This window comes from Durio zibethinus, chromosome 9 (assembly GCF_047325235.1).
Source record: "Durio zibethinus cultivar Kanyao isolate XHJ-2024 chromosome 9, ASM4732523v1, whole genome shotgun sequence".
NCBI classification, from domain to species: Eukaryota; Viridiplantae; Streptophyta; class Magnoliopsida; order Malvales; family Malvaceae; genus Durio; species Durio zibethinus.
The window spans coordinates 27,286,392-27,313,452 of NC_143170.1; the positions used below are offsets into that span (position 1 = coordinate 27,286,392).

At 33.5% G+C, this 27,061-nt stretch overlaps 4 protein-coding genes and 1 pseudogene across 6 annotated transcripts; 1 reads left to right on the plus strand and 4 right to left on the minus strand.

The window, feature by feature from the left end:
- Positions 1–1,771: 1,771 nt before the first annotated feature.
- Positions 1,772–6,938, plus strand: LOC111313779 (putative aspartyl aminopeptidase). 2 transcript variants are annotated; one of them, XM_022914526.2, is made up of 11 exons: positions 1,772–2,081; positions 2,250–2,385; positions 2,664–2,742; positions 2,824–3,026; positions 3,199–3,268; positions 3,853–3,936; positions 4,041–4,196; positions 4,677–4,850; positions 5,539–5,613; positions 5,682–5,822; positions 6,453–6,938. In XM_022914526.2, exons 1-11 carry the CDS (start codon positions 2,000–2,002, stop codon positions 6,672–6,674), a joined length of 1,422 nt encoding a protein of 473 aa, XP_022770261.2. In that variant the 5' UTR covers positions 1,772–1,999; the 3' UTR covers positions 6,675–6,938. The 2 variants fall into 2 exon arrangements, with proteins under 2 accessions (XP_022770261.2, XP_022770268.2); XM_022914533.2 differs by lacking the exons at positions 2,664–2,742; positions 2,824–3,026 and having other exon boundaries at positions 1,789–2,081.
- Positions 6,939–7,987: 1,049 nt separating this feature from the next.
- On the minus strand, positions 7,988–10,858 carry LOC111313795 (adenylate kinase 4). Its single transcript, XM_022914563.2, has 6 exons — positions 10,479–10,858; positions 9,401–9,546; positions 9,190–9,309; positions 8,907–9,074; positions 8,524–8,613; positions 7,988–8,286 (listed from the first exon to the last, which is right to left on the minus strand). The coding sequence occupies exons 1-6, from the start codon at positions 10,588–10,590 to the stop codon at positions 8,188–8,190; spliced, it is 735 nt and encodes a 244-aa protein (XP_022770298.2). The 5' UTR covers positions 10,591–10,858; the 3' UTR covers positions 7,988–8,187.
- A 389-nt stretch (positions 10,859–11,247) lies between these two features.
- On the minus strand, positions 11,248–14,900 carry LOC111313770 (nucleolar protein 56-like; annotated as a pseudogene). The gene is made up of 8 exons (XR_016345316.1): positions 14,539–14,900; positions 13,482–13,696; positions 13,208–13,365; positions 12,892–13,079; positions 12,557–12,809; positions 12,180–12,328; positions 11,972–12,106; positions 11,248–11,785 (listed from the first exon to the last, which is right to left on the minus strand). The product of XR_016345316.1 is annotated as a nucleolar protein 56-like (transcript).
- Positions 14,901–15,308: 408 nt separating this feature from the next.
- Positions 15,309–20,113, minus strand: LOC111303792 (argininosuccinate synthase, chloroplastic-like). The gene is made up of 10 exons (XM_089766078.1): positions 19,330–20,113; positions 19,104–19,162; positions 18,868–18,949; positions 17,556–17,697; positions 17,266–17,314; positions 16,959–17,141; positions 16,588–16,662; positions 16,275–16,460; positions 16,057–16,145; positions 15,309–15,977 (listed from the first exon to the last, which is right to left on the minus strand). Exons 1-10 carry the CDS (start codon positions 19,415–19,417, stop codon positions 15,434–15,436), a joined length of 1,497 nt encoding a protein of 498 aa, XP_089622204.1. The 5' UTR covers positions 19,418–20,113; the 3' UTR covers positions 15,309–15,433.
- A 969-nt stretch (positions 20,114–21,082) lies between these two features.
- Positions 21,083–24,661, minus strand: LOC111313789 (protein ROOT INITIATION DEFECTIVE 3-like). Its single transcript, XM_022914550.2, has 8 exons — positions 24,239–24,661; positions 23,387–23,500; positions 23,015–23,148; positions 22,752–22,896; positions 22,452–22,654; positions 22,146–22,267; positions 21,722–21,951; positions 21,083–21,484 (listed from the first exon to the last, which is right to left on the minus strand). Exons 1-8 carry the CDS (start codon positions 24,527–24,529, stop codon positions 21,284–21,286), a joined length of 1,440 nt encoding a protein of 479 aa, XP_022770285.2. The 5' UTR covers positions 24,530–24,661; the 3' UTR covers positions 21,083–21,283.
- Positions 24,662–27,061: the final 2,400 nt, after the last annotated feature.

Below are 27,061 nucleotides of genomic sequence, written 5' to 3' on the forward strand. Positions count from 1 at the left end.
GAAAATAAACCAAAAAAAAAAAAGCACCGGATTCGTTTTTACAAAAAAAATTGTAGTACGAAGATAAAGAAAAATTTTAAGTCCTGGAATTTGATTAATAAAATAGTTTCAAAATCCCTTATGGTTTCACTATTTACAAGCTAAATAAAATTACATTTGGTGTTATTTATGCGTAAAGTTATTTTAAGCTCGAAAATGATGTGATATTTTAATTTTATATCAAAATAATTTGATATTTCGTTATGATATATATATAAAGATTTAAATTTAATCTTATAAGATATATTTTATAAAATAAAATTATGTATGTTTTAAATTAAAACGAATAATATTTTTTATGTTAAATACGAATCTTCACGGACACGAAGACTTGTGAAAAGAAATCATGCACAAAAAAAAATTTAGCATGAGATTAGGGAAGGCAAAAACACCCGAACCCGTCGGGTTTCGACCCGACCCGACAGCTTAGGGTCGATTTTTTTTTTTTTGAAAATCGGGTATCGGTTCGAGTCGGGATTGGATAAGGTAAAAAATTTTCGGGGTCGGGTTTTAGGCAAATCCGACCCTACCCGACCCGATATATATAAAAAAATTTATTTTTTAAATTTTATATTTAATTATATATATTTATATATATATTTAATTTTATATTTATATTTAAAATAATATTTTATTAATTTCGGGTCGAGTTGGGTCGAATTTGATTTTATATAATATCGGATCAGGTCGGATTCGGGTATTAAAAATAAAAAAAATTATCAAATCGAGTACAGGTTCGGATATTATATATTTAAAATCGAGTCGAGTTCGGGGTGAGCAAAAACCTGTCTCGTCCCGACCCGTTGCCATCACTATATGAAATGCTTATCAAGAAAATTTTTTTTCACAGTTGGGTCCACTAAACTTTTTTAATGACCTATAATCTTTCAAGTCCAATTAAGCATCACATTTTATTTTACAAATAAAGACCGAAAACTTGAAACAAAAATTAATAAAAAAAAATTGTAAATATTGGGATCAAATGTCAACTTTGTTTTAATTTTTTTTTTTAAATGAGTAGACATTTAGATTAAACTCGAATCTTATAAGTTAAGATATAAAATAAAAATGGATCAACAATTGTTTTTAAAAAGATTTTTTATATGAATAAAGAAATTATAAAAAAAATTTATTCTAAGCTAAAGATAAAGTTATTCTCCCTAGGCTTAATGTCAAATCGAAATAATATCAAGCATAAAACTTTATAAATTATTATCTTATATAACATCTGTACGTTTTAAAACTATATGTTTTTAACTTTTATTAGTAAAATTAAAAAATTTTCATATATTTTTTAAAATATATTTTTAAAAAAATTCAAGTTATACAATATAATTTTTTTAATTTTATATTTTTTTTAAGAATTGATTTCAATAAATCTAAACGATAGAATTAATTATTTTTTTGTATTTGTTTCTCTCATTTTTTGAATTTATTAAAATTAAGAATTAAAAAAAATGTAAAATTTTAAAAAAATTATACTGTATAAGTTGATCTCTTTTGATTAAAAAATTGATATAATATAAAATATATATTAATATTCTAATTTTGTTTACAAAATTTAAAAATTTTAAGAAGGTATAAAATAATAGATAAATACATGTTTATAAATAGAAAATTAAAAAAATGCGAAATTTAATTAGTTCATTTATATAGTTTTTTTTAAAAATAATAAAAAAAATCTAAAAATCAAAATTTAATATCTACAAATATTTTTTTTTAGGAACAATATCTATTTTTCTATCCTAAACAACGGCTTCTTCACATAAAAAATTTGAAAGAAAAAATGAATATGGTCCAAAACAGACATGGATTCCTAGGAATTTGTAAATTTGACGCATGAATTACAGGGGAAACGAAATACTATTTATACACTGGAAATGTTTGGGAAAACAAAATACCAAGAAACGAAGTAAAGCAAAGCTAAGATCGAACTTCGAAGCGAAAGAAACTAGGAGGCATGGCGGATAGTGAAGTGAGCTCCGTCGTGTTTGATCTTATCAACTTCTTAAACGTTTCTCCTACTGCTTTTCACGCCGTTGGTAGTCTTCTTTTTTGTTTTCTTATCCATTTTGTATCCTTTCTCTTTGGTGGAAGTTAACAGATTTATGTTATTTCAATCAAACTAATTTGCTATTATAATACGAATATTTAATTTTTAATTGGATTTTCACTGAATAATTTTTGTTGGGTTTTTGTTTTAATCACAGATGAGGCAAAGAAACGGCTGCAAAAGGTTGGTTATGAGCAACTATTGGAGAGAGAAGATTGGAAATTGGAAGCAGGGAAGAGATACTTTTTCACCAGGAACCTTTCAACCATTGCTGCTTTTGCTATTGGTAAAAGGTATGATTTTTTTCATTAGAAACAAAAATAGATGCTCAGCTCTTTACTTTGTAGTTTTGTTTGGTTGGCAGGAAAATGTAAAGTAAAAATGGAAGTCAATTTGTGACAAAGTTAAAACTTTTTTTGTTATTATGAGCTTGAGAAGATCACTGGTCTGACTATAGGGGGAGGGGGATTCTGTTTCTTGTCAATTAATATATAAAAAGGTTGAAAGTTTATATTTTTATTGTGATTAGATGATGTTTTAGTTGTTTATAAATTAATATTTTTATGCTTAGATATGTTGCTGGAAATGGATTCCATATAGTTGGTGCGCATACTGACAGCCCTTGTCTAAAGTTGAAGCCTGTTTCCAAGGTGATTTTTTTTCTATCATTAAAATAAAATGTTACAGCGATAATTTATAATTGAAAAAAAAAACTTCCTGGGATTGATCAGGTAATAAAAGGCGGTTATCTGGAGGTTGGTGTGCAAACATATGGAGGTGGTTTGTGGCATACATGGTTTGATCGTGACTTGGGAGTTGCAGGAAGGGTAATGATAAAAGAGGAGAAGGGTGGTTCTGTTGCCTATTTACATCGACTAGTTAGAATCGAGGAGCCTATAATGCGTGTCCCTACCCTGGCTATTCACTTAGACAGGTGGCCTTGCTAGATGAATTCTCCAAGTACTTTATGCTTGTAATTGGCTTAGATATCTGCCTTGTTGGATTTAACTCACTTTGCACATTGATGAGTTTGAATTCTCCCTCTTTCTCTGTTTGTGTTGTAGTTATAAATTTACTTTTTTTTTTTTGGTATGACTTGTGTGTAGGGGTGTTAATGATGGATTCACCGTGAACACACAGAGTCATCTTTTACCTATCCTGGCAACATCAATTAAGGTAATTTTGGATCCATGAATTATTACATGTTATCTTTTCCAGATTGTAGTTATGTCATTCATCAATTCCAGTTCTTACAAGGCTAAGTTTATGTACTATCTTGACGCTGTCTCAACCACACTAAAACAGTTTAAAAATGTTATTCCAGTGAAAGGGGTAAAGGCTTTTTTATGTTTACTTTTGATGATTTGATAATTGCTTCTCAGTTGTATGTTGCTTCATGTACATAAATAATAATTTACAATTCCTATGACTATTGCAAGATTTAGTAATTCATTCATATTGTTACAGAAACCAGAATCACATCGGAATGTTAGTCTTGAACAAAATCTTGATAACACCAATCATATAATTTGTTCGAGTCTAACACGCTGGTTCTTCAGCTTGGACAATTCATGATTGTTTTACTATTTGTAATGCAAGTGTTTAATTGTTGACAAAGAATAGCTTAAGCTTGCTCAAATGTTACTTATTTTTAAAATGACTGAATAGATCATCAAATTTTCTGTATCTTTCTTTTTTCCTCAAGATTAAGTTTGCTTTTCCTTTTTTCTCCTTTCAATCTGTTGAACTGCATTTCACAGGCAGAGCTCAATAGAGAGGTTGCTGAAAATGGTCCAGCTGAAAAGATAACTAACAACTCAAGCCATCACTCACTTCTGCTGCAGGTTTAATGATTTTTGAACCCTAGCATTTTATTAAGTGCAATAAGCTACAGTGTTGCAACTCTCTTTGTAAAAAAAATAAATTGCTTTACTTTTCTTGTATCTAGATGATTGCAAATAAGCTTGGCTGTCAACCAGATCAAATATGTGATTTTGAATTGCAAGCTTGTGATACTCAACCAAGTATAGTAGCAGGCGCTACAAAGGAATTTATCTTTTCAGGAAGGCTTGACAATCTTTGCATGTCATTTTGCTCTCTGAAGGTATGGAAGGCTAAGCCTCTGTTGCAAATAGATCGTTATTTCTCTTCTGGTAAATAAGGCTATCTTGTACCTAGTGATAGTATGCATCATTTTCCATTACATCTGTCTTGGCTTTAAATTTAGTTTTAAGGACTAGTGACGGTTTGGTGTTTGTATGCCTTATTTGCTACATGAGGCTCAGCTGTTCACAACCATATCCTTAGCCTGCTAATCACTTCTGATGTTAAACTTCTAGAATCATATAATCCAATTAAATTCAATTGCCAAGGCAACTTTTTTGTAACTAAATACATTTGAAATTTCCTTCATTTTAGTGGCCTATCCCTTGTTTTGCAACTGGAACCTTCATGATATGATATTCCATCCAATTTGGTATCAATTCCCCTTACTGGCTGAGAGGGAAAAGAGGAATGCAAAATTTTTCTCATGTCAATTTCCTGTGGTTATTCCCTTTTGTTTTAAAATATAATTTCATTCCAGGCATTGATCGATGCTACATCTTCCGAAAGTGACCTTGAAGATGAGAGTGGTGTTAGAATGGTGGCATTGTTTGATCATGAGGAGGTTGGATCTAATTCAGCACAAGGAGCTGGTTCTCCTGTAATGTTAGATGCTCTATCGCGAATAACGAATTCCTTCGCCTCAGATTCTAAGGTGTTTACTGCTCCATGTCTATTTTCTGAATCTGCTTCTATTCAATTAGCTTGTCTGATTAATGTTAGGCTAATATTTAAGTGAGTTTTAGCTGTATGAACTGGTCTAGCTTGAGTTATGTGCAGTTCACTGTTTGTGACGTCTAAAAAATTTCTTTGTTCACCAATAAAGATGGCATCCGGATAATGTTCTTTTAAAAAATAAAAGATTGAAAATCAGAAGCACCTGCATTTCATGACACCATTTGTTTTCCTTTTACCAATGAAGACCATGATAGTATTTTTGTAAAGATTTAACTTATATGCTGTGATGCCACTTTCTGAAGAAGCACTTTCAGACATGATAAATTTGCAAGTATACTTCTGAATGCTGTTGTCAGTAAAATTAACAAGATTGTCTATAATGCTGGTGTTGCAATTCCTAGAAAAAATTTGAATTTCTTTTGTCTCTTTATTCCTATATCAAAAACCCCAATCAAAGGAGTTGCTGTGTTTTCTGAGCTCATCTTCTAGGATGACACTAATCACTCGCCATACAAGATTTGCCCTTTTGATAGAAGTCAGCAAATATCTGAGCACATAGATTGCGATAACCACCCACCTGCCATTTGTCTACAAACTTAATAATTGTGCTTTCATTAAAAAAAATCATCCTGTTGTTGACTTTTTGTTGCATTATTTCTTTTCAGATGCTAACAAAAGCAATTCAGAGAAGTTTCCTTGTTTCTGCTGACATGGCACATGCCCTGCACCCAAATTATATGGTATGTTGTTGCAGATTAGTCATAACTTGCATTTGCCGATAATTTTGGTTACATTGTGTTATCCACAGGATAGACATGAAGAAAACCATAAGCCTAAGTTGCATGGGGGACTCGTTATCAAACACAATGCAAACCAACGTTATGCAACCAATGCAGTCACTTCTTTCATATTCAAGGAAATAGCAATAAAGCATAGCCTTCCTGTTCAGGTCAGTTCCATCCTTTAACCATATAGTTGCTACAAGTTCTTTGATGTACAAATTCTAGTGAGAAAGGAAGCATCATTTCATGTGTTTTATAACGTTTGTAATTCTTATAAGAGCCATTGATCTTTAGGAATTGAATCAGTAACAATAATCTTGTTTCTTTAAATAAAACTGAGCATAGGAGGAGACCTTTTGCTGAAAGTAAGATATTTATTCTGTCATCGATATACCTTTTTAAGGAAACAAAAGAAGCTTATATCAGCAATGGCGGATCCAAGATTTTTTTTCGAGGGTGTCTGCTTATAATATAAATAAAAAACTATCCATAAATTTATCAATTTTATAATCGGAAATGGTGTCTAAGAGAAAATTTTTGAGGTATCCAATGGAAAATTTTCTTTAAAATTTTTTTTCTTCTTGTTTTCCAATCTTTGAAAGTATCCATGAACATTTGGATCCGCCACTGTATATCAGTGCTTTGTAATCACAAATCGATTCATGAATTGCTTGTGCTTCTCAAGGAAGATGTTGTCGCATCGTGTTCTATCTGAAGATGGCGCAGAAAGGAAATGCTTTTCTGTTACAACTGTTCGATGGATGAACTGATTATTTCGGAAAATTCTGTAAATGCAGGATTTTGTGGTGCGGAATGATATGCCTTGTGGCTCGACCATTGGTCCTATCCTGGCAAGTGGTGTGGGGATCCGAACGGTAGATGTTGGTGCTCCCCAATTATCAATGCACAGTATACGCGAAATGTGTGCTGTTGATGATGTGAAGCATTCATATGAGCATTTCAAGGCCTTCTTCCAAGAATTCTCAAATCTTGATACCAGCATTACAGTTGACATGTAGATCCACTCTCATCTTTGGACGGGAACATGCAATATAAGTATTCAGGTTCTTGCTCAAAATGCCATGCAACCATGACTACGATGTGGGATTGTAATATTTTTCCGGATCTACAATTGTATGGTGGCTTGTTAAAGGGTTCTGTCAGTGGTTTATGATCCCATACCTAACAATAAGGTTGCAGATGGGTTAGATGTGTAATGTTTTTCTGTTGCAATAACAATATCCTGCCAGTCATTGGAAAACTTTGGATGGCATTGTTGAAAAGCATATAGCATCAGGCTTCAACTGTACCATGCTTTAGAGAATTCCTTTTTTCCACCTTAATGTTTGGTATCTTTTGCAAGATCACCATGATAATGTTATTATCACGGTGATCTTAATACTCGGAATTTGAAATTACTTTATTTAATTAACAATGATTAATTCTTAAAAATTAAAGATCATTATATTTGATATTACTAAAAATCAAACATTATTTTGTGTAAAAATATGAAAATAAATATGCATATTGTAATAGTTATTCAAATTAATATTTTTAAGGTTGTTTGCAAATAATTATTTATAAAATATTAGTAATATTTATTTATTTTACAATAAAATATTATGAAATTATTAAATTAATAAACATATTTATTGATAAGTAAATTGGATTTTATAATATAAATTATGTAAAATATATTTGAATTAGAAAATAAAATCAATTTATTAAATTCATAATAAAAGAAAAATAAATAATATATATTATATATAAAAGATTGAAAAAATAAAAAAAAATGTAACTTTTTTTAAACTTGTTATAATGAATATTAGTTTGAAAATATAAAAATTTATAATTTAAAATAATTACAATTTAAGTAGCAACAACTTTTTTAATTCACATATTAAATGAGTAAAATTGAATATTGTTAATTTTACATATTACTTTATCTCGATAATAAAAGTTTCTACCTTTTTGTATAGGAATTACATCACTTCCAAAGTAGTGATTTAATTACTCTCGGTGATCCAAAATGACCGCCATATAAGATCACCAAGTACTTACCAAACACAATAATCTAATTACTATGTGTCGATTATTATGATTTTTGAAGTGATCACCCCATACTAAACACTATCTAAAAGAAATACACACCCCGAGTATTTCCACCACCCAATTTTCAGATGAATGGAAAGTAGAGAGCTGGGAAATAGCATCCCTAAACATTTTGATTTGCAAGGGAAGAAACAAAGCACATTTCAGATTAAAATATCCAAAAATGATTTGTTGTTAATCTATAGTATCAGTATTTAAGTATAAGAATCCTCATCAATACTTGAACAGACAATGGCCGACGTTTGGGAGATAAATAATGGATCAGAGTATCGAAATTTGTAACCCAAAACATGAGCAAAAATCCAACAAAATTCTCAAAAAAAAAATAAAAATAAAGGAAGGTTCTTTTTCTGTAAGTTAAGAGAACCAACATTCATGAGTAGAGAGCACTTTCGAAACTTCATCCCCACTGAGGTTTGATCATGAAAGTACCTTTTTAACATCATCTGTTACCTCTTTCGGAGACTTCTCTGCATGAAGCTTTGCAACTATTCCCTTCTTGGAGTAATAATCGATCACCTACGTTTCAAACAACACCATTAAAAATGTTAACAACAACTCAGAAAATATCATAAAATGTAAGATTCAAGCCACATGGTAAATGGTAAATTTGTCTCTTACGTAACCATTTTACCTCCCTTTTAGTAAAATGCCTTGCACCTATTATAGTAGCTCTCTAATTCCTAACTTGGCAATTTTGATACTAAAAAGATTGGGGATCTTTCATATTTTGCACAGAAATGACAGAAAGCATACCGGTTCAGTTTGCTTGTGAAATGCCTCTAGCCTTGACTTGAGAACAGCTGCAGTATCATCTTTACGCTGAATCAAAGGTTCCCCAGTCACCTTGAAGAGAACATAAACAAGGAAACAAGGTTGTTAACATAACTGCAACTAGTTCTTCGAAAAAATGGTGATGCAGCTTATATAGAGGTTTCTGGATTGACATACAAATAAAGCACCAAGGAATTTGCATTATATTATGGCACGTAAAGTGTCTTATGATAAATTGTTTAATTTTCCACTTTACTTCATCAACTGGTGAAAAAGGTAAAAAGGCTGTATCCAGATCCTTGGCAACCAAATTTGAATTTGTGTGACAAACAGAAGTAAAATGAGGATTATAATGTCCGACTTACATCATCAATGCCAGGAACTTTAGGCGGTGCAAATTTTGTATGGTAGGTCCTACCACTAGCAGGGTGGATCCAGCGACCAGTAATCCTCTCCTCCAAGATCGCATCATCAATTGCAAAATCGAGCACCTTATCGATTTTAGCTCCTTGCTTTTCAAGCATTTCATCAAGCTGCAAATCAAAGATCAAGGACGCATAATTAGAGTGACGGGCTTAAAAATTTTAAAAACTCAAAGGTTTTGCAGGGAGGAGAGTGAGAGCATAAAGATTCTAAAGAAGGTAACACCTTCTGTGCTTGGACTACAGTCCTTGGAAATCCATCAAGAATGAAACCTTTTTGACATGAAGGTTTCTTCATCGCTTCATCGATAATGCCAACGACCAGGTCATCAGAAACAAGTTCTCCCTGAAAAACAATCGCAAAATACCTCATTAGTCATTAGCAACCTAGTAACAGCCATCAAAAAATCCAGACAGATGGAGGAAACGAATTTTACCTTATCCATAGCCTCCTTGGCCTTGATACCAAGTGGGGTTTTAGCAGCAACAGCAGCTCTTAGCATATCACCAGTGGCCAAGTGACACAAGCAGTACTCATCCTTAATCATTGGTGATTGAGTACCTTTTCCTGATCCAGGTGGACCTGCCAATCATAAGATTTCACAATAATTAGAAACAAGCCATCATTCTACCAAATGATAAACAATATACAAATATACCGATAGTAATGAAAAGAATGCTAATAGAACACAGTGCGTTTTTGAAATGCTTCAACCAATTGTGCAACTTCTACATGATACAGGCTGTCAACAATAAATATAAAAACCAAACTTTAGTATCTTTCCATCCCCTTTCACGCAGCACAAGTTCCAACCTGACTTTAGGTCAAAGAGTTAGTTTGTTTAAAATACTAAGGCAGGAAAAGGAAAAGGAAAGTCCAGAGCCTATGCAAGCAAGATGTGTAATTTGCATTAGGCGATCGTCGGGACATTGCTGCGTGGTACTCTAGCACTAAAGAATACTCATTTCTTATTAGGTCATGGACAAGGGGCATTAATAGTTAGTCTTCCAAAATCTATTACTTCTTATGCATGGCAAAAGGTGAATGCAGAAGGAATATATAAATTCAAAATTGGCATGAAAATCCATTTCATTTTGTTGAAAAGAAAATATGGACTAGGCATTGTTGTAACAACCATACAAAGATGAAACGTATAAAAATAAATCTATGTCTTTACAAAGTAATAGTAGGAACCACAAAAAAAAAAAAAAAAACCCAGTAACTCACTGTTCTTGATCTAGTGTTTGCTCAGGGAAAGATACATTTTTGTCTCTAAAAAACTAAAATTTCTGAAAATAAAAATTTCACGATTCTCTCTAAACGAATAAAAAAAAAAAAATCTGAAACAAACCAACCTCAACGAACTCTCGGATCTGAAAGCCCACGTTGATTCTCAACAAAATACAGTTCCAAAACTTTGCAGAGGAAGAATAAAAAATCAATCCAAAACAATGAGAGTTCAAAGCAAAATCCAAAGCAAGAGAGAGAGAGAGAGAGAGAGAGAGAGGGTGTACCAATGAGGATGAGGCGCTTCTCGGGTTTGGAGGCGCATTTCATACGGCGAAGAAGCTCACTCATCAGTGATTCGGATGGTACATCTTCCAAGTTGACCGAACTGCTCGCCATTGGAACTAGTTTTTTCGTTTTTGTTTAGAAGGGTTTTGCTTTGGGTTTTAACAGAAGTTAGAAGAAGAAAAGGAAAGGTTGGTTGGGATTCATTTAAGATTGGTTTTTAAGGTTGTTTATTTCGGTTTGGTTCGGTTGGGACTTCCGAGCCACCGATGCTTCAAACTCAAGCAGCGGTCGGTCTTTCCAGCTAGTTCTAAAGTTACTGTTTTGCCCATCTTCTTTTACAATTCTTCCCAAAGTTCCCAACTTTATTTTCTTTTCTAATGTTATTCTCCCCCTTTTTCATTTCTATTTTTTTCAATCCATCTTCCAAGGCAATTTCCACCAAACAAAAATTATTTCATAATGTCATTGTCGTTAATATGCAAATATTTAAGGGTATAAACAAGCAACACATTCGACTGAATAACATTTTGAAAGTTTTTTTTTTTAATTTATTAATTAAATAAAATAAAATATAAATAAAAAAATTTATTTATATTCAACTCACTTATACTTTAATCACGAATATTATAAAATTTATTTAAATTTAATTCATTTACATTCAAAAGTATAAATAAATAAAATATCAACTTCGATCTATATTCATTAATTAAACAAAATGATCACAAACATTTTAAAATTGTTTATAATGGGTTAATTAATACCAGAAACAACCAAAAAGAAAGCCAAATTTTAGACAAGATACAAAAACATCCTCAAATCCAGCATAAAGTTCAACAATTGTCTAATTTCTCAGGCACCTAAATTCATTCATAAGACAAAGAAAGTTATATAACAAAAAAGGAAAAATGCATATAACCATTTCTACAACTAACAATACTTAAAAACACTATCAGCTTGCATTAGACAAAATTTAGCAAATTGTGATAGAATCACTCAAGGGATTTCTTCTTTTTCTTTTTAGTTTCAGTTGCAGCTCCTTCATCTTTACTCTTCTTTTTCTTCTTCTTGGCAGTTCTGTCCTGCTCGGTGACAACCCCATTTTTGCCGTTTGTTTTCTCCTCTTCCTGATCCTGCTCTTGCTCCATCTTTCTTTTCTCATTTTTCTTTTTCTGCTCTGATTTAGCATCCTCTGAAGCACCTTCATTTGTAGCAGCAGCAGCAGTTGGAGTGTCTTCAGTTTTTGATTTCTTGTTCTTGCTTTTCTTTGCAGGAGCTTCACCATGTTGTGCTTCACCCGTTTCCACATCTGTGTAAGAAATGGTAAAAGATAAAATTTGTAAATAGACATATCATGTTAACTGCAGTAAAATAATCCATAGGCAGAAAATGCAGGCATGCCAAACTTCCATCTCTTGCACCAAACATCCTCTTAAAATGAGACGCCAAATACTTGAAATTGCACAAAAAGAAAAGGAGTCACAGCTCTGTGTACCTTTGTTCTGAGAACTTTCAATTGCCGACTTCATAACATCAATGTTTTTTCGAGGTGCAACACCCTTGTCATAGAATTCAAGTCGTTCCTCCACTTGTTCCCTCAGTTTCTCCCCAAAAACAGTGGTGCCCCTCTCTGCAAACGAATAGAGAATTCATTGACTTAGTGGGAAAACTACACTGTATGAGGAAAGAACAATAATGATTACCTGCAAAACAATCTATACAAGATGCAATGGAACACTTGTTTGCAAGATAGTGTGCCATTCGGCCCTTGTTTCTTGTAGATGCTCAACCAATGAAAGATGAATGGAAAATTAGACCATACTTAGGTGTGTTTCCCCATGTTTTTAGTGCCCTGAAGCCAGCAAGCAATGAGTGAAACCAATGCCTTAAAACTAAGGATAAGAAAATTGTCAACAAAAAAGAAGTATTTAAATAATGCACTGGGATTAGTACTCAAGATCTCAAGCAAGACACAAATCAAAGTCTGCTCGAAGAGGGGCCTATATTTTAGCAAGTTCAGCTCTCCATACACTTCACAACTCTACCATGTCATAAGAGAATAAGGTAAGATATAAAACACCTGAAGAGGGCCTTCTCTGCGCCAAGAATCTGAAGAGTGGAAGAGGGGCACTTAGCCAAATTCGTGAGACTTCTAGAATGAGAAATCAATCGGGCGCCAACAACTTCCCCAATCAATGATGCTAAATTTGGTGCAATGTCATTCATCTTAGTCACTAGATAATCATAAAGATTCTTTCTGTACTCAACAAGATCCATTACCCTCTGAGTAAATAGCTGAACATGAATCAAATCAACCGGGGTCAAATCCTGTCCTGCAAAGGAGGAGAAACAAAACCAGTGAATGGGGGTATGAGAAAATAAGGGTGAATTGCAGAACAAGCACAAGATATCTACCCATTGATGCTTTGCCAGCTTCTACAATTTCTTTTGCTTTTTCCTCATCCCCAAGTATCTCAGTTAAGGCAGGGATATGTTCTTCAGACAACTTTGACTTATCCTCTATAAGCTTTGCAACTCTAGCATAGAGATAATTGTCATTGACGATCTTTACCAACTCAAGGAAATGCAAAGAGTACCATTCCCTGCAGGAGGTAATCAACCAGAGGATAAGTGTCAAATAAAATCCATGCCTGTGAATAACAAATCCACTGACTATGGTCATGCATTAACCTAAAAAGATGCTGGTTTCTGGGGTAAAGTAATAACAAACCTCACTCTCATGGAAAAGTAATTAATATCCTTGTCAAGAGTATCAAGAAGGAAAATTGCTTGAATAACTGTATTGTCAACTCGGTTGACATTGACGTTAACCTTTGCTCTGCTGTAACTGTGTGCCAGACCAAGCTGAGCATTTTCTAAGTCCCCAGGCTAAGAAGTTTTAAGAAGAAACAGGAAGAGAGAGAAAAGCAAATGAGAATAACACACACTTTTAGCTGTCTTCTTGAAAGAGAAAATAAAGGTAAAACATAAAGAAATATGCAAACCTTTAGGTCCTTGATAAACTTATCAAAATGCAATTTCACACGACGAAGAAGCTCAAGAACAAACTCTCCACTCTGGCATGTAATGTTAGTTGTCTCAGAGATGTGGGAACCAAGCTTAGGCTCTGCAACTCCCAGACTGAACTTGGACTTCTTGCCTTCCTTGACTTTAGGGAGATTCAGCTCTAAAAAACTCCTCAACTCATCATTCATAAGCCCTACCAATGAAACCAGACATAACCCAATAGTTAACCCAGCCTGAACAGCAAGCAACCTCATGGTCAAATGAGTATACACAGTTACAAATTCAATCATTATGTCTTCCTTTAGCTAGTAGTTTGAAGAGATACAAGTATACAGCAGCCAAAGGTAGTCATAAAAATATAAGGGCAGCCCAAGAATGTATAGTCCTAGCGGAAGTAAATGCTCTATTTTCATAGAACATAAAACCATAATCTACAACCACAAACAAAGTGCAGCCAGAGTGTCTGGTCCAACTATTCTAAAAGCACTCAGCAAACCTGCGCTGTTCTGCCAGTGGGCGTGACTGGAGGAAAGGGTCAGAATATAGTTTATTGAGAAGAGCCTCAACAGAAAGGAATAAGCATCCTTGGTAGACCATTGCAGCTTATGTATCCTTCAAGCTTCCTCTGACTAGCCGTATGACCAGAGAGGCTTGGGCAGAAGTACGCGATAGACAATGCCATTTCACAGCCATGTCCATCAGATGTGGCTATATATACAGAAAGGCACACTCACTTCAGTCCACCAAATTCAAAAACCAGCAGAAATTACCTAACTCGCCAAAAGAAAAAGGCTAAGCCTTTATTTCTAGCAATTCCCAATAACATCACCAAGTAAACACAATAACTTATATAAAAAATTACTAAAACAATACAAATTTGTATTAGCAGAAACCCACATAGAAAAAACATATATCCAGAAAAGCCAAATGACCAAAACAATATTACTGAGGACAAAACAAAAGAAACCCATAGCTTAAAAACACATAATTTAGAAATAATTAAACAAAACAAAGAAAAAGTTAACCTTTTGATACCTTCAGAAACAGAGTTGCATTGTTTGAGACCATCAACAGCGGACTCAAATGGCTGAAAAGCAGTGAGTTGGACCACCTTACCGAACCTGTTCAGATCCACAACCGAATCCCTAACGGCCTGTGTGTTCTGACCGATTTCATCGAGCCCCTGAGCCTGGAACAGCGCATACCCAGAAGCTAACTCGAACAACAAGTAAAGAGCCATTGAAGAAAGGCTCCAAAACCCACTTTGTTAGCTTCAAAGTAATCAAACTTAACTCAAAAGCCTATTTTGGGTGGGTTCGAGTTACTACGGTTTAAGGCTTTCAAGCTTTTATAGTGTTGCCACTGGCTTGCAATTCTTTTACCAAAATATGAATTAGTCCCCATTTTTTTTATTTGTTAAATTGAGTCCTTGTTAATTTGGGTTTGTTCAATTGAACCTCTGTTGAACTATACAAAGCAAATCTTGAATTTATTTAGACCTAGCAATTTGTATATTTTGTATTGTATAAAATATTAATAATTTGTATATTTTTATTATATTTTATATGATAAAATATATTTTTTTGATTTTATTAAATTTATATATAATTTTTATTAAAATTTTAAATTGTATCAACTTTATATCTTTTATTTGTATCATTTTTATAATATTATATTTTAAAATACCATATCTAAATTTATTTTAGATTTGTTATTGGGTTTTATTTGTTTTTGGGCTTTTGTGTATTATGGTATTAGTTTTGTACAATTTCATTGCAAGACATGAAAGATAAAATTTACCATAGTCGAGGATTGAGGAACCATTATATTAGAGGGAATGAGGCGTTGAAACAAAACAAAATAAACTAGCAAGGAAAGGAATTAGAAAAAGGAAGAACAAGGAACATTGACCATGGATTTCGAAGGAGACTCAAAATATATGATGAAAAGTTGGAAATGAATCCGTTGGAAGACCAAACAGCCCAGCAGCATCAGCTTGATTATATATGTCACCACTCTCAAAGGAGGAGATATCCTCCCTGCACAAGCTATGGGGACTGGTCCGACCAGTTACAGAAACTGATCCTTTGTATAGTTTCAGAGTGACAGAACCAGTGGTGGTTTCAGTAATCTTCTTCATAAATGCATCCATGGACTCACGAAGTGGGTCGAACCACCTACCTGCGTAAACTAGCTCAGCATACTTGAGGGCAAGTGAATCTTTAATTTGAATGGTTTCCTGGTCAAGGGTTAGGGACTCCAGCTCACGAACAGCATTGAATAGGATGGTACCACCAGGAGTTTCATAGACTCCACGACTCTTCATACCAACAAGCCGGTTTTCAACTATGTCAATACGACCAATTCCATGTCTCCCACCAATCTTATTGAGTTCAGCAAGAAGAGAAGCCGGTGAAAGATTCTTTCCAATAACCGAAACAGGGATGCCTGAAACAATTCCAATTTCCACATATCTGCAGGAATTGAATGTTTAAAAAGTTGTTAATTGGCATAAAAAACACATGAAAATCATTCAGGGGAAGGTAAACATACTCAGGTTGATCAGGTGCATCTTCTGGGTCAACACTCGTCATGTACATATCTTTCTTCGGTTCACTTGCTGGATCCTCCAAGATATCTCCCTTCAATGCCAAGATAGATTAATGTCAGAGGGAGAGGCAAAACACAATCACGTTAAGTAAAGCAAAGTAGCTTATACAAAATATTGAAGCGTTTACAACAAAACAGACAAGCAAAACTTTGTTACTTACCTCATGGCTTAAGTGCCATAAGTTCCTGTCTCTCCTGTACATTGATTTCTTAATCACTGGAACAGGCACATTATGCTTCTTAGCATATTCAATAGCATCTTCTCTCCCTGTAATATCCCATTCTCTCCAGGGAGCCACAACATTTAATTCAGGATTTAGAGCAAAGAATGTGAGCTCAAAGCGAACCTGGAGAAATAAATATGCTAGTGAATTTGTGTTTGAGGAAATACATATAAAAGATTAATTATACAAGTGAAGTTGTGTTTGATGAAAAAGAAGGGTTATAATATTAAAGCTTGGTTGAGAGGCACGCCTGATCATTTCCTTTCCCTGTGCATCCATGAGAAACAGCATCTGCCCCAACCTCTCTGGCAACATCCACCATAGCCTGTCATAATAAGTACATTACCACAAAAGGTAAGAAAAGAAAATCAAAGAAAATCAAGAAAATGGAGCCAGCATAAAAGGAAAATGCAGTTAAAAGTAAGGATAATGCAGAAGAACAAGTGAATAATCGCATTCAAATGCCAAAAGATAAAATAGGATTCCACAGAAAGCAGATAAAGTAAAAATTGCAATACTGAGGTAGTATGCAATGTAGGCCTCAATAAGAGCTTTTATTAAGTTATGCTTGACTGAATGTAGAACTAGCAAAACCTAACAATTTTCAAAATAGGTAGTAACCTTTGCAATAACAGGCTGGGCCATAGAGGTTCCCAACAAGTATTTCCTTTCGTAAATGGCCCCAGCTCGCAAGCAAGGAAATATATAATCTCTCACAAATTCCTCCTTTAAGTCCTTCAATACTAACTGGCAAGCCCCGCTTGCCTTGGCCTTTTCTTCCAAACCGTCCAATTCCTTTATGCCCTGCAAAAGTTTGGATTGGGAGATAAAGTATGATCATAATAAAATCGTATTAAAAACTTAAACCACATTATGCAAGAACATAAAGTTAGTTAAACTGTTCGGCAAACTTGTTAGTGCCACTTACTTGGCCAACATCGGCTGTGAAGCAAACAACCTCACAACCGTAGTTCTCTCTGGAAAAGCAAAATACTTATTCAGAGAATGAATCATATAGTTATTATTAGAAAAAAGTATGTGCATAGGATCAAGGAAAACTAAAAGTAAAAAGATCAACTCTGGTTTAACCATCATCTGCATGAAACAGACCTACTCATACAAAAAAAGATGCTTCAAGAATTATGACAGAACCGTGCTTACTTTTTGACCAAAAAAATTATTTTTATTAGTATATATAACATAAAACAGTAGAACTACCTTAGCCACGGCACAATAACAGAAGTACCTAAGCCACCACTATAGGCCAAAACAACTTTGTTTAATTTGCCTCGCAGCCCTCCGCCCTTTGTTGCTGTGGAAACTTCCATCTCCTTATCTCTGGACAAAACAGCTTCAATACCTGAAAGTTTGCAATGAAGATGCAGATGTAATTGAAACAGCAGAAGGTTAAAACTCTCGTAATGGTTTGACTATGTTTTACAGTGGCCGTCAACCTATTGCAACCCTCCTCACTTTATTTGGGCTTGGAACCGACAGTGTGGTAACACACAGGCGGAATTATAGAGAAATGATATGAGGGTTAAGGAAATAGATGAAAAGGTTGTTGATAGAAATGAGTGGCACAAAAATATTCAAAATTAGGACATAACATGATTTTTTTTTTACCTTTCATTTAGCCAACCCTAGAATTATAGGATACAAGACTTAGTTTATTGTTGTTGTTGTTGTTGTAGTAGAAGGTTAAAACTAAAATGTAATAGTGAAAAACAGCTCAGAAGATGCCTATCACAAATGTGTCACAAAGCGGATGTGCAAGAAAAATTACCAACAATAGCGGCTTATAGAGAAAACAAAAAGGAAGAAATTCTTAAAGTTTTCTGCTTGCTGTATCTGTATAATTGTGGTAAAGTTAAATAAAGTAATAAACAATAGTATAGAATTCAAGTTAGAATTGGAAAAACTATGGAAGTGAAGTAAATAAGAGCCATAATAAGTGCCATACCAAACTGTATCTGTCAATATGAATAATATTTACCATATAATTTCGAAATATTAAAGGTAACTGTTCAAATAAAGGAGTAAAGAGGAAGTCAATGCTTATCATGTGCCATAAATGTATTGTGTGATTTTAACACATGGGGTGTTTTCATTATGAAGCCTAAGGCACTCCACTAAGCATCCAAGCCTTTTTGACACAATCACAATCACCAAAGGACTTTACTAGCTTGGCTAGCAGGCATCTGCACATTTTATATCCTTCCTATGATATGATTTCACATTTTATAGATCTCAATTGATCAATCAATCTCGACAAAAGCCAATATACTTCTAGTTTTCGATTTTCTCCTTTCTCGTTTAGTTAGTATTCGTTTTAACTAAGTAAACTACTTCCGCTAACTCTAAGGTTTTGCACCAATAAATCCCTTTCTTTTTCCAGTTACTTGAATTATTATTCCTGCACATAGGACAACAAAACAAGCAGAAGCAACATAAAAAAATCTAAAAGAAGAGAAGGGTAATTCCTTTTATTACTGAAAATGTTGAAGAACCGAGCAATGATTGCCGTCACCTTGATTATTAGGTGCTAGAGTGATAGACCCATTGTTGCTTACAATTGCATGGCCATGGAGTGAACTTGCCCCTCCACTTAACTGTCAATGAAATATCAAAAAACCATGTTGGGATGCAAACTGTAAGAGTAAATTATAAACATTAAGCAAAATAATACCATGAAAAATACTAACATGGAGAGGAGCCAAATAGTTTTCAAAAGGAAATTTTGATGATATCATTTAGTACAAATACCTTTTGGAAAGAAGACAACTTTCTGGAGCTAGAAAATGTATTAGGATAGAACAATGTGTCTGAAAATGGAAGAACCAAAACACCACATTAGCACAGAAAATCATTAAAAATTACAAAAAAATAAGTTCCCTTTCCCTTTTTCTTGGATTGCTATCTAAACAAATCAAGACCCGTCTTCAACAGAGCAAATAAAGCAAAAAAATGAAGCAACAATCAGAAAGTTTACAATGGAGGAACTGGGAAGTGAAAAACTCGCTTCTTTTGGGGCTGTAACAAGCCAGGTTCATCGACGATGTGGCCTTGAGCTGAGCCATTTCTTTCTCTCCTCCTGATTTTGAGCAAACACAGACAAACCAACAGGAGTGACGACGCTAAGATTTTAGGCTTTACGACCAGTGGCAAAAGAAACTACGTTGCGTTTCCTTCTTGGGTATCAGTTCTCGTTCATGTGTTAGAACTCTGAATTCACAACAAAACAGCCCCGCCAATGGCCCCACATGTGTGTCACGTTAAGCGCTTCAAAGAACTGTACAGAGTGCTTCAATCCCACGTCAAATAAAAATAGAAGATCACCAAATATAGGCTCTATACATCTTAATAAGTTGATTTTGTAAAAAAAAAAAAAAAATTCCCCACATGACAGGTGATTTAAAGTCGACTCTTGATTCAACTCTACATTAAGTGGCCTAATAAAATAAATAAAATAAATTAATTTAATCACTTAACAAAATGATTATGATGATAAAATCTAATCATCCTAAACACTCAAGAAAGTAACAGACATGATAACGATCACAATAAAAAAAAATATCACGCAAAATGCTTCAAAAAAAAAAAAAAGGGATTGGAGAGTACAAATTATTACGCCAAGTATTCCAAAGGGATAAATAAAGTGTTTTAATCGCATATGGAATAAGAAAAAAAAAAGAATATGAGATTAGGGCAAGAAAAATATCACACCAAATGCCCCAAAAAATAAATAAAATGCTTTAATCCCATATGAAATAAGAAAAAAAAAAAAGAATCCAATAAGAAGACATCACACTCCAAAGGATTAAATAAAGTGTTCATTCTATATATATTTTTAGCAGATTTATTCATTTTAAATTTAATAAATTTATATAAAAAAATTTTTTTTTTCAATCTTTAATGAATTCGAATTCAAATAATTATTGATTTGAACATATTATTCGACAAGTATAATCGCCAGTTGAAAAGATAATCAAAAGTTTAATTGATTGATTTAAACATATTATTCTATAAATATAATCTCCGATTGAAAAGATGTTTCGCTTAAGTTTAGAACCTCGTACTTATAATGTTTTTTAAATTATAGCCACGAACCCTGCTTTTACTGTCTATAATTCTAATTCTCCACTTGATGGCAATGGGGCCTCAGCTTGGAACTTTTTCCTATCAATGTGTCAAAATCACCGGTTTTATAGTGCTAAAACATAAACATTTTGCTACCAACCAAAAAGGGAGGTGAGAATCACTATAACCTCACATTGTTTTTGGATTGAAACAGTTTCGATGATAAATCAAGTAATAATACGATTAAAAAAATATTTCATATCATATTGATGTGATGATACAATAAAAATTAAAATCTCATGTTCCCATAAGAATAGAAATCTCTCTTATTGGTTATCTAAATGAAGCATCAGATTTAAATTTGCTATTAAACACTTTTTCAGGTCGAGCATTTCTTGAAGAATAGGGTTTAAATTCCCTCTTCTCAAGAAGTTTTCAAATCTGTTGCTTGATTAGCAGTTTCCTCTTGCTTAAAGTTGAGGTTCAGCCCGAAGAGCATATTATTTACTGTTATTGTAATGTAATTAATCAATCACATTTTAGTATTTCGTGAGATCTATTAAAAAATTATGTAGAGCTCATATTTTTAAATAATAGATATTTATATGATTTTTGATTAATTATAGTATTACAAAAAAAAAAAATTATAGTTGATATGGATCCTAGCCCGAAAGAAAAGACGTAACATTCAAGATATGAGCACCAGCAAATACATTAGACATAATGGCAATAGTAATATCTTATAATGTCCTGAGGAGAAAAAAAAGATAGATGAAAGAAAGTTTAAAATTTCAACATCCTTATTAATTTTTGAAGACGAGAAGTTAGCCTGTGGACTGAGATTGCTCCTCTAGTAGTCCTGGATTTCAGTCTGGGGTTTGTCTCTTTTTCTTCGGAGGCGAGTCTGTTTCATGAGGGCATAGCAATCTGCATTGCATCATGTCCAGCAAACGAGATTGCAAATGCTTATTCATCTCCATTACATGCTTTGTCATGCTTGTAACCCACATTCGATCGTCTATGCTTTTCTCCATTTTCATTTGCATCATTGCAGGTGTTTGTTCTCGCTGCCCAAGAATCCAAAACAACATGATGATCAAATCTACTACAGTCCACACAACATGTTTTTCAGTAATTTCCACAACTAGTAACAGAATATCAAATAACTGCACTTTTGTGACTTTCATTGTTCCATGCATAAGGGGCAAAGATGCGTCTAAAATTCTACAGATTAAATGCTGCACTTATATTGTTATTCGCCAAAATAAGCCAGGCTTGAGAGAAAGAGATAGAGGGAGAGAGACCTCTGAATCAAATATTAAGTGGTCTAGCAAATTGTTTCCCTGGAAATTAGTTGCAGTTTGCTTGTTGAGGCAAGCTGACAAAGAGACCAAAGGAACCATTCCCTTGCCCGAGTTGGAAGGCTGAGGATACTTTTGGAGCAAAGAAACTCGGAACTGATTGGGAACTCTTCGATGGTTTGACATCGAAAACAATGCAGACTGATTAATCACTACCATATTAGTCACTGCACCTGTTCACAATTGAAACTAACATTAGAGCTGAAAAACTTTCAATTCTTTATTCTGTCATCTGGATTTTTACCAAAGCTGAACGGTGAAAACGTGACATTTCATGTTTTTTTTTTTTTTTTTTTTGCAAAACTGAATAAAAACCATATCAAAAGAGAGGAGAATCCTTCGGGAAATGAAATGTAGTAATATTTACCTTTCTTATGGTTGAATCTTCTGATAACCACCCTGTTGATTGTATCCCAAAGGCAGAAGGTGAAATCCTCCGATGCAGATATCAAACCAAATCCACTGAAAGTCAATGCAGTTATAGATCCACTGCAAATAAGATTGGATTATTTAAGTCTCTTCATAGGATTTCATATTTACATACAAATACTTGGCAAAATGCAGTGATTATTACTACAAGAACAACTTTAATGCTAAATCAACAGAAGCCTTGTATGAATTTCAGTGTCCAGGAGAATTTAAGAAATTTCAAGCACCATACGTTACGCATTACTTGTGTTCTTTTAGCTCAAATGCTTGATCTTCAGTAGTGACGAGAGGATCCTCAACAAGTCCGAGATCAAGCATATTAACAAATATTTTTCCATCTACACTACCAGAAAACAATAGCTGCTCTACTGGATGACGAGTGATTGCTGTTATTGATGTTGGATAAACATGAGTTTGTAAGAGCCTTCCCGAAACTAGGTCCCAAGCCTGCTAATAAGCAATGCGTCGCCCTTGCATAAGAAAAGTTGCAACACAGAAGATATAATCAAGTGAAGTGTGAGCGGTAATGCAGTGTTTAACAGACCTTGCATGTTCCATCCAGAGAGCTTGATACGAAAATGGAACGTGCACCAGCTGACATAGTCACTAAACCAGTTATGGAAGATCTGTGTTCAGATGAGTAATGTAGCAAAGGAGGTGAACCTCCAGAATCTTCCACATCTAGCAAACTTTAATCAAATTGGTCAGATTGAGGCATCTATGATTAATTTTGTAGTTTAATCAAAATTATTTGGTTGGAGTTAGTAGCAAAGTGGAAAAGAATCAGCAGAAAATTTTAGTGTTTACCTAATCAAAGACCAAACACAGATGATTCCATCAGTAGAACCACAAATAAGAAGCGAATCATCGTCAGAAAAGACCATACACTTCAAAGACTTATTATGAGCATGCCATGTTCTCAGCAATCTTCCATTAGCAACCTGATCGGTTTCATCACATCAGAAAAATGTTTGGATAGTGTTCTCATATGCCTTAATGAAGTTGATCCACTGGCTGTCCGATTTTGGCACCAATTTCGAATAATTGATGGCCACATACAAACAACTACAACACCTTAATATAGTCTAGATGACTATGTTGTTTAAGGAATTCATCAGATGAAATGTGGGATTGATGGTTCTTTTCTGCCCTTATGGACAAGAGGGGAGTGGTACTTACCTCCCAAAGATAAGCATTCCCAGAAGAAGCTCCACCTGCAATATATAAGCCATCCTTTGTGCAAGAAAGGGGGCCAATAGCCTCCATTGTGTAGCTTCGGAGTGGTGATTGAGGCTGAAGATAAAAGAGGAAAAAACGATGTCACATGGAGCTTCTTATATGATATAACATTGTTTTTCGATGATATGCAACTGGTTATACATACGACATAAAAGGGGAAATATAAAAATCATTCTGAACGGGCACAACAAATCCCTCTAATGGCTTATAAATTAGCAATACGTTTGGCTTTGTTTACTGGCAATCTTCAGAATATCAGCTGCCTACACAATTCACATTTCCAACAGCAAAGAATTATTTATGTACAAAAATTGCAGTAACAGAAACAATGTCAAAATCAATTTCATGATTCTTTTAGGTAGAGTAGAGGGGATTAAGAAGAATCAGGAAAAACAAGGGAAAGGTGGAGTTATTCATCTGGGAGCGGGATTAATAACAGGAAAGGGTATCCGCCAAGGCCCGCATGGCCTGTTTATAGAGTGCTGCACTCTTGGTTCTAATGATTAGGTTCAAATTCTGCAACCTAACTACCAACAAAAATAACAGGAAAGGGTATCTAAATGCGAACATGAGTGAAGTTTGCTTTGAAATCAGGTTGATATAAAGGTTTGCCAAATCAAAATTGATATTAAAATGTACAAAAACAAAGGCATTAATGATGAATCAAAATCACCCATTTAAGAAACAAATTCGCATATCCAAAAGACTACTATAATTAACCAAAAATCATGACAATGACAAAATCAAAAATGGATTTAAAGTTCAGCTTGTCATTACCTTATTCAAAATTACCTTATTCAAAGGCCAAATAAAGATAGACCCACCACCAAATGAACCATGCCTGTTACTTTGAGAAGCAACAAGGAACTGGTTCCTCAAACACAACAGCCCATGAGGAGCAGCAGCACAGGTGGGAATATGAAGAAGTTGCTCCCCGGTTTTCATGTCCCATATAGTTATCCCAACTCCCGTACTCCTATCACTACAAACCACCAAAGCCTCTTCATTCTTGCCTATCTCCATCAATAAGAATAACTGACAGACACAAATGTATATATATACATATATATAGTTGGCAAACATCAAAGGTTTGCAATTGCATGTCGGGTGAGAATGACGCTTGGCTTAAGAAGTTTGTGAAAGGTGACAAAGTTAGTTGGGGGACAACTTTTTGCTCCTTCCTGAAAAGAAGTTGTATTTATGCAGGTGTTGTTCATGCAACAACTGATGTGTCATTTATAAAAATAAAAAAATAAAAACAAAAAACAACTGATATGTCGGTTCAGTTGTATCTAAATCAAGATATATATATATATATATATATATATGTAAGAATAAGAGTATAATACATACTTTTTAACAAATGAGACGCTTAAGGATAAAAGAAAAAAATATAAAAGTTAAAAATTATAAATATCAAAATTTGAACATAAATATCATCATGATTATATGAACAATTGAATTAAGTCTTAAGTTTATACAATATTTTTAATTAATAAATTATATTCAAAATCTGAATTTAATTTATCCTCTTATTTTAATTTGATAGTTTTTAATCCATCTACTTCAATTTTAATAAATGTAATCTCATATTTTTATTAAAAATCAATTTAAAAACAAATGATAAATATTTATCATTTATTTAGTCATGTGATTTTTTTATGACACATATGTCAATTTAATTTTTTTTGGCTACACGACACACATTAACAAAAAAAAAGACTTTTATGTTCAATGAAAATATTAAAAAAAAATATTTTTTTGCCAAAAAAGTTTTGTTTAAAATATAAATTATTAATTATTAATTAAAATAATATATATATCTTTTTAACTAATGTGTGTTGTTAGCTTTAAATTGATTTTTATTTTTAAATGACAAAAATTAAGTTAAATAGTTTGATTAAACATTTTAAAAGATTCATTTAATACAAGATATTTAATTTCCTTATTAAATAAATCCTAGACTTTGAAATTGTTATTCTTTTTTTTGGTAGAAAGAACGTTGCAACTTGAGACAATGAAAAAAATATTAGTGTTCGGAATCGTATCTCATATTTAATAAATGTTACTTTATAAAAATAACTTCGTAAATGCTTTCATTTAAGTAGTTCCTGTTAGATATCTTAGAATCAGAATCATATACACCTGCGTAGCAGTAATGGCTAGTTTACTTGTGATATTTTCTCTAAAAGATAATATTATTATTATGCCTTTAGCCCATGTCATAACTTCTCTCTTTCCTATTTACTTGTCTGCTAGTTCATATGGTAGTGTGTATGAATCATATTTTTATAACAGATTGAGGTGTAATATGTTCTTTGAAGGTGTCTTATAATTTTAAATCATAAGTAGTCAGTTATAGATGCAGGTTTTCTTTTATATAAAAATAATGTAGTATTTGTTTTATTTGGATAACATACTCTAACCCGTTTTCTCAGGATTGATGAGAAAACCTGGTGATCTATGGGACTTAACTATGGTGGCTGTTGATTCTCAGGACGCTGCAATATTGGTCACAATAATACTTGATTTGTGGCGCATCTTTATTGGACCTATTGTTTCACTAGCAAATACAAGCCAATGCGTTCAACCAGGACTGCCATGGTTTGCACGAAGTGCAAATGTAGCTTCACAAATCCAATGTGCAAAATAGGACAACTCCTGATTCAAATCTTCATACGAGTAGGGGACAGTGCTCGGGTCCTAGATTTTGTGGTTAATGTTCCTCAGTTGGGGTAATTGGTTGATGCATATCTCATCCCTGCTGGATATGTGATTGGTTGATGAACTGATTCAGTGATATGTTTATGTGCCATTCATGGTTTATTTGCAAGAAAATTGTGAATTCGAAAACAATATGAGCTCATTGTAATGGAAGTTATGCCAACTTGTTGCCTAAATCAATCTAAGCTTATTGTCTTAATGCTTTTGCTTGTTTTTAAAATAGTTTTTTCATATCTGAAAAGGCTAGTTTTAATACTTAGGAATTAGGATGTGGTGGAGTTGTTTATGCTATTTTTATAAAAGAGTTCGAAATCTAAAAATAAGAAAAAAATTATAAATATTAATTGAGATTTAAATTTTAAATTTATTAAATATTATTTTTTGTGTTGAGAATATTGACTCAAATCCCATAAGAGATTTGTTTGAGATTTGTTAGAGATTTGTTCGAGATTTGTCAGATATTACTTGATGGACAAGAAGACTTGCAAAAGAAGAATTTAAAAAAAAAGAGGATTCTTAATAGGTAAGTTTGACTTGCAAGAGAAGAATTTTAAAAGGAAAAGAATTCTTAATAGGCAAGTTTGACTTACAGGAGAAGAATTCTAAGAGGAGAGGGATTCTTAATGGGCAAGTTTGTATGGTTATAAATAGGTGAAGTTTCTACAGGGTTAGGTATGAGAAAAAGATGTAAGAGAGTTGTAGGGTTTTGTGAGATAGACACCCCATAGGAGTATTGGGGCTCTACGTCTTATGGGTGTATATGTTTGTTTGTGAGTGGATTAGAGGAGATTTATGGGTGTGTATGTTTGTTTGTGAGTGGATTAGAGGAGATTGAGAGGGTCCACATAGGTATGGTGTATGGGAGCATATGGGTATGTATTTGGTTATGTT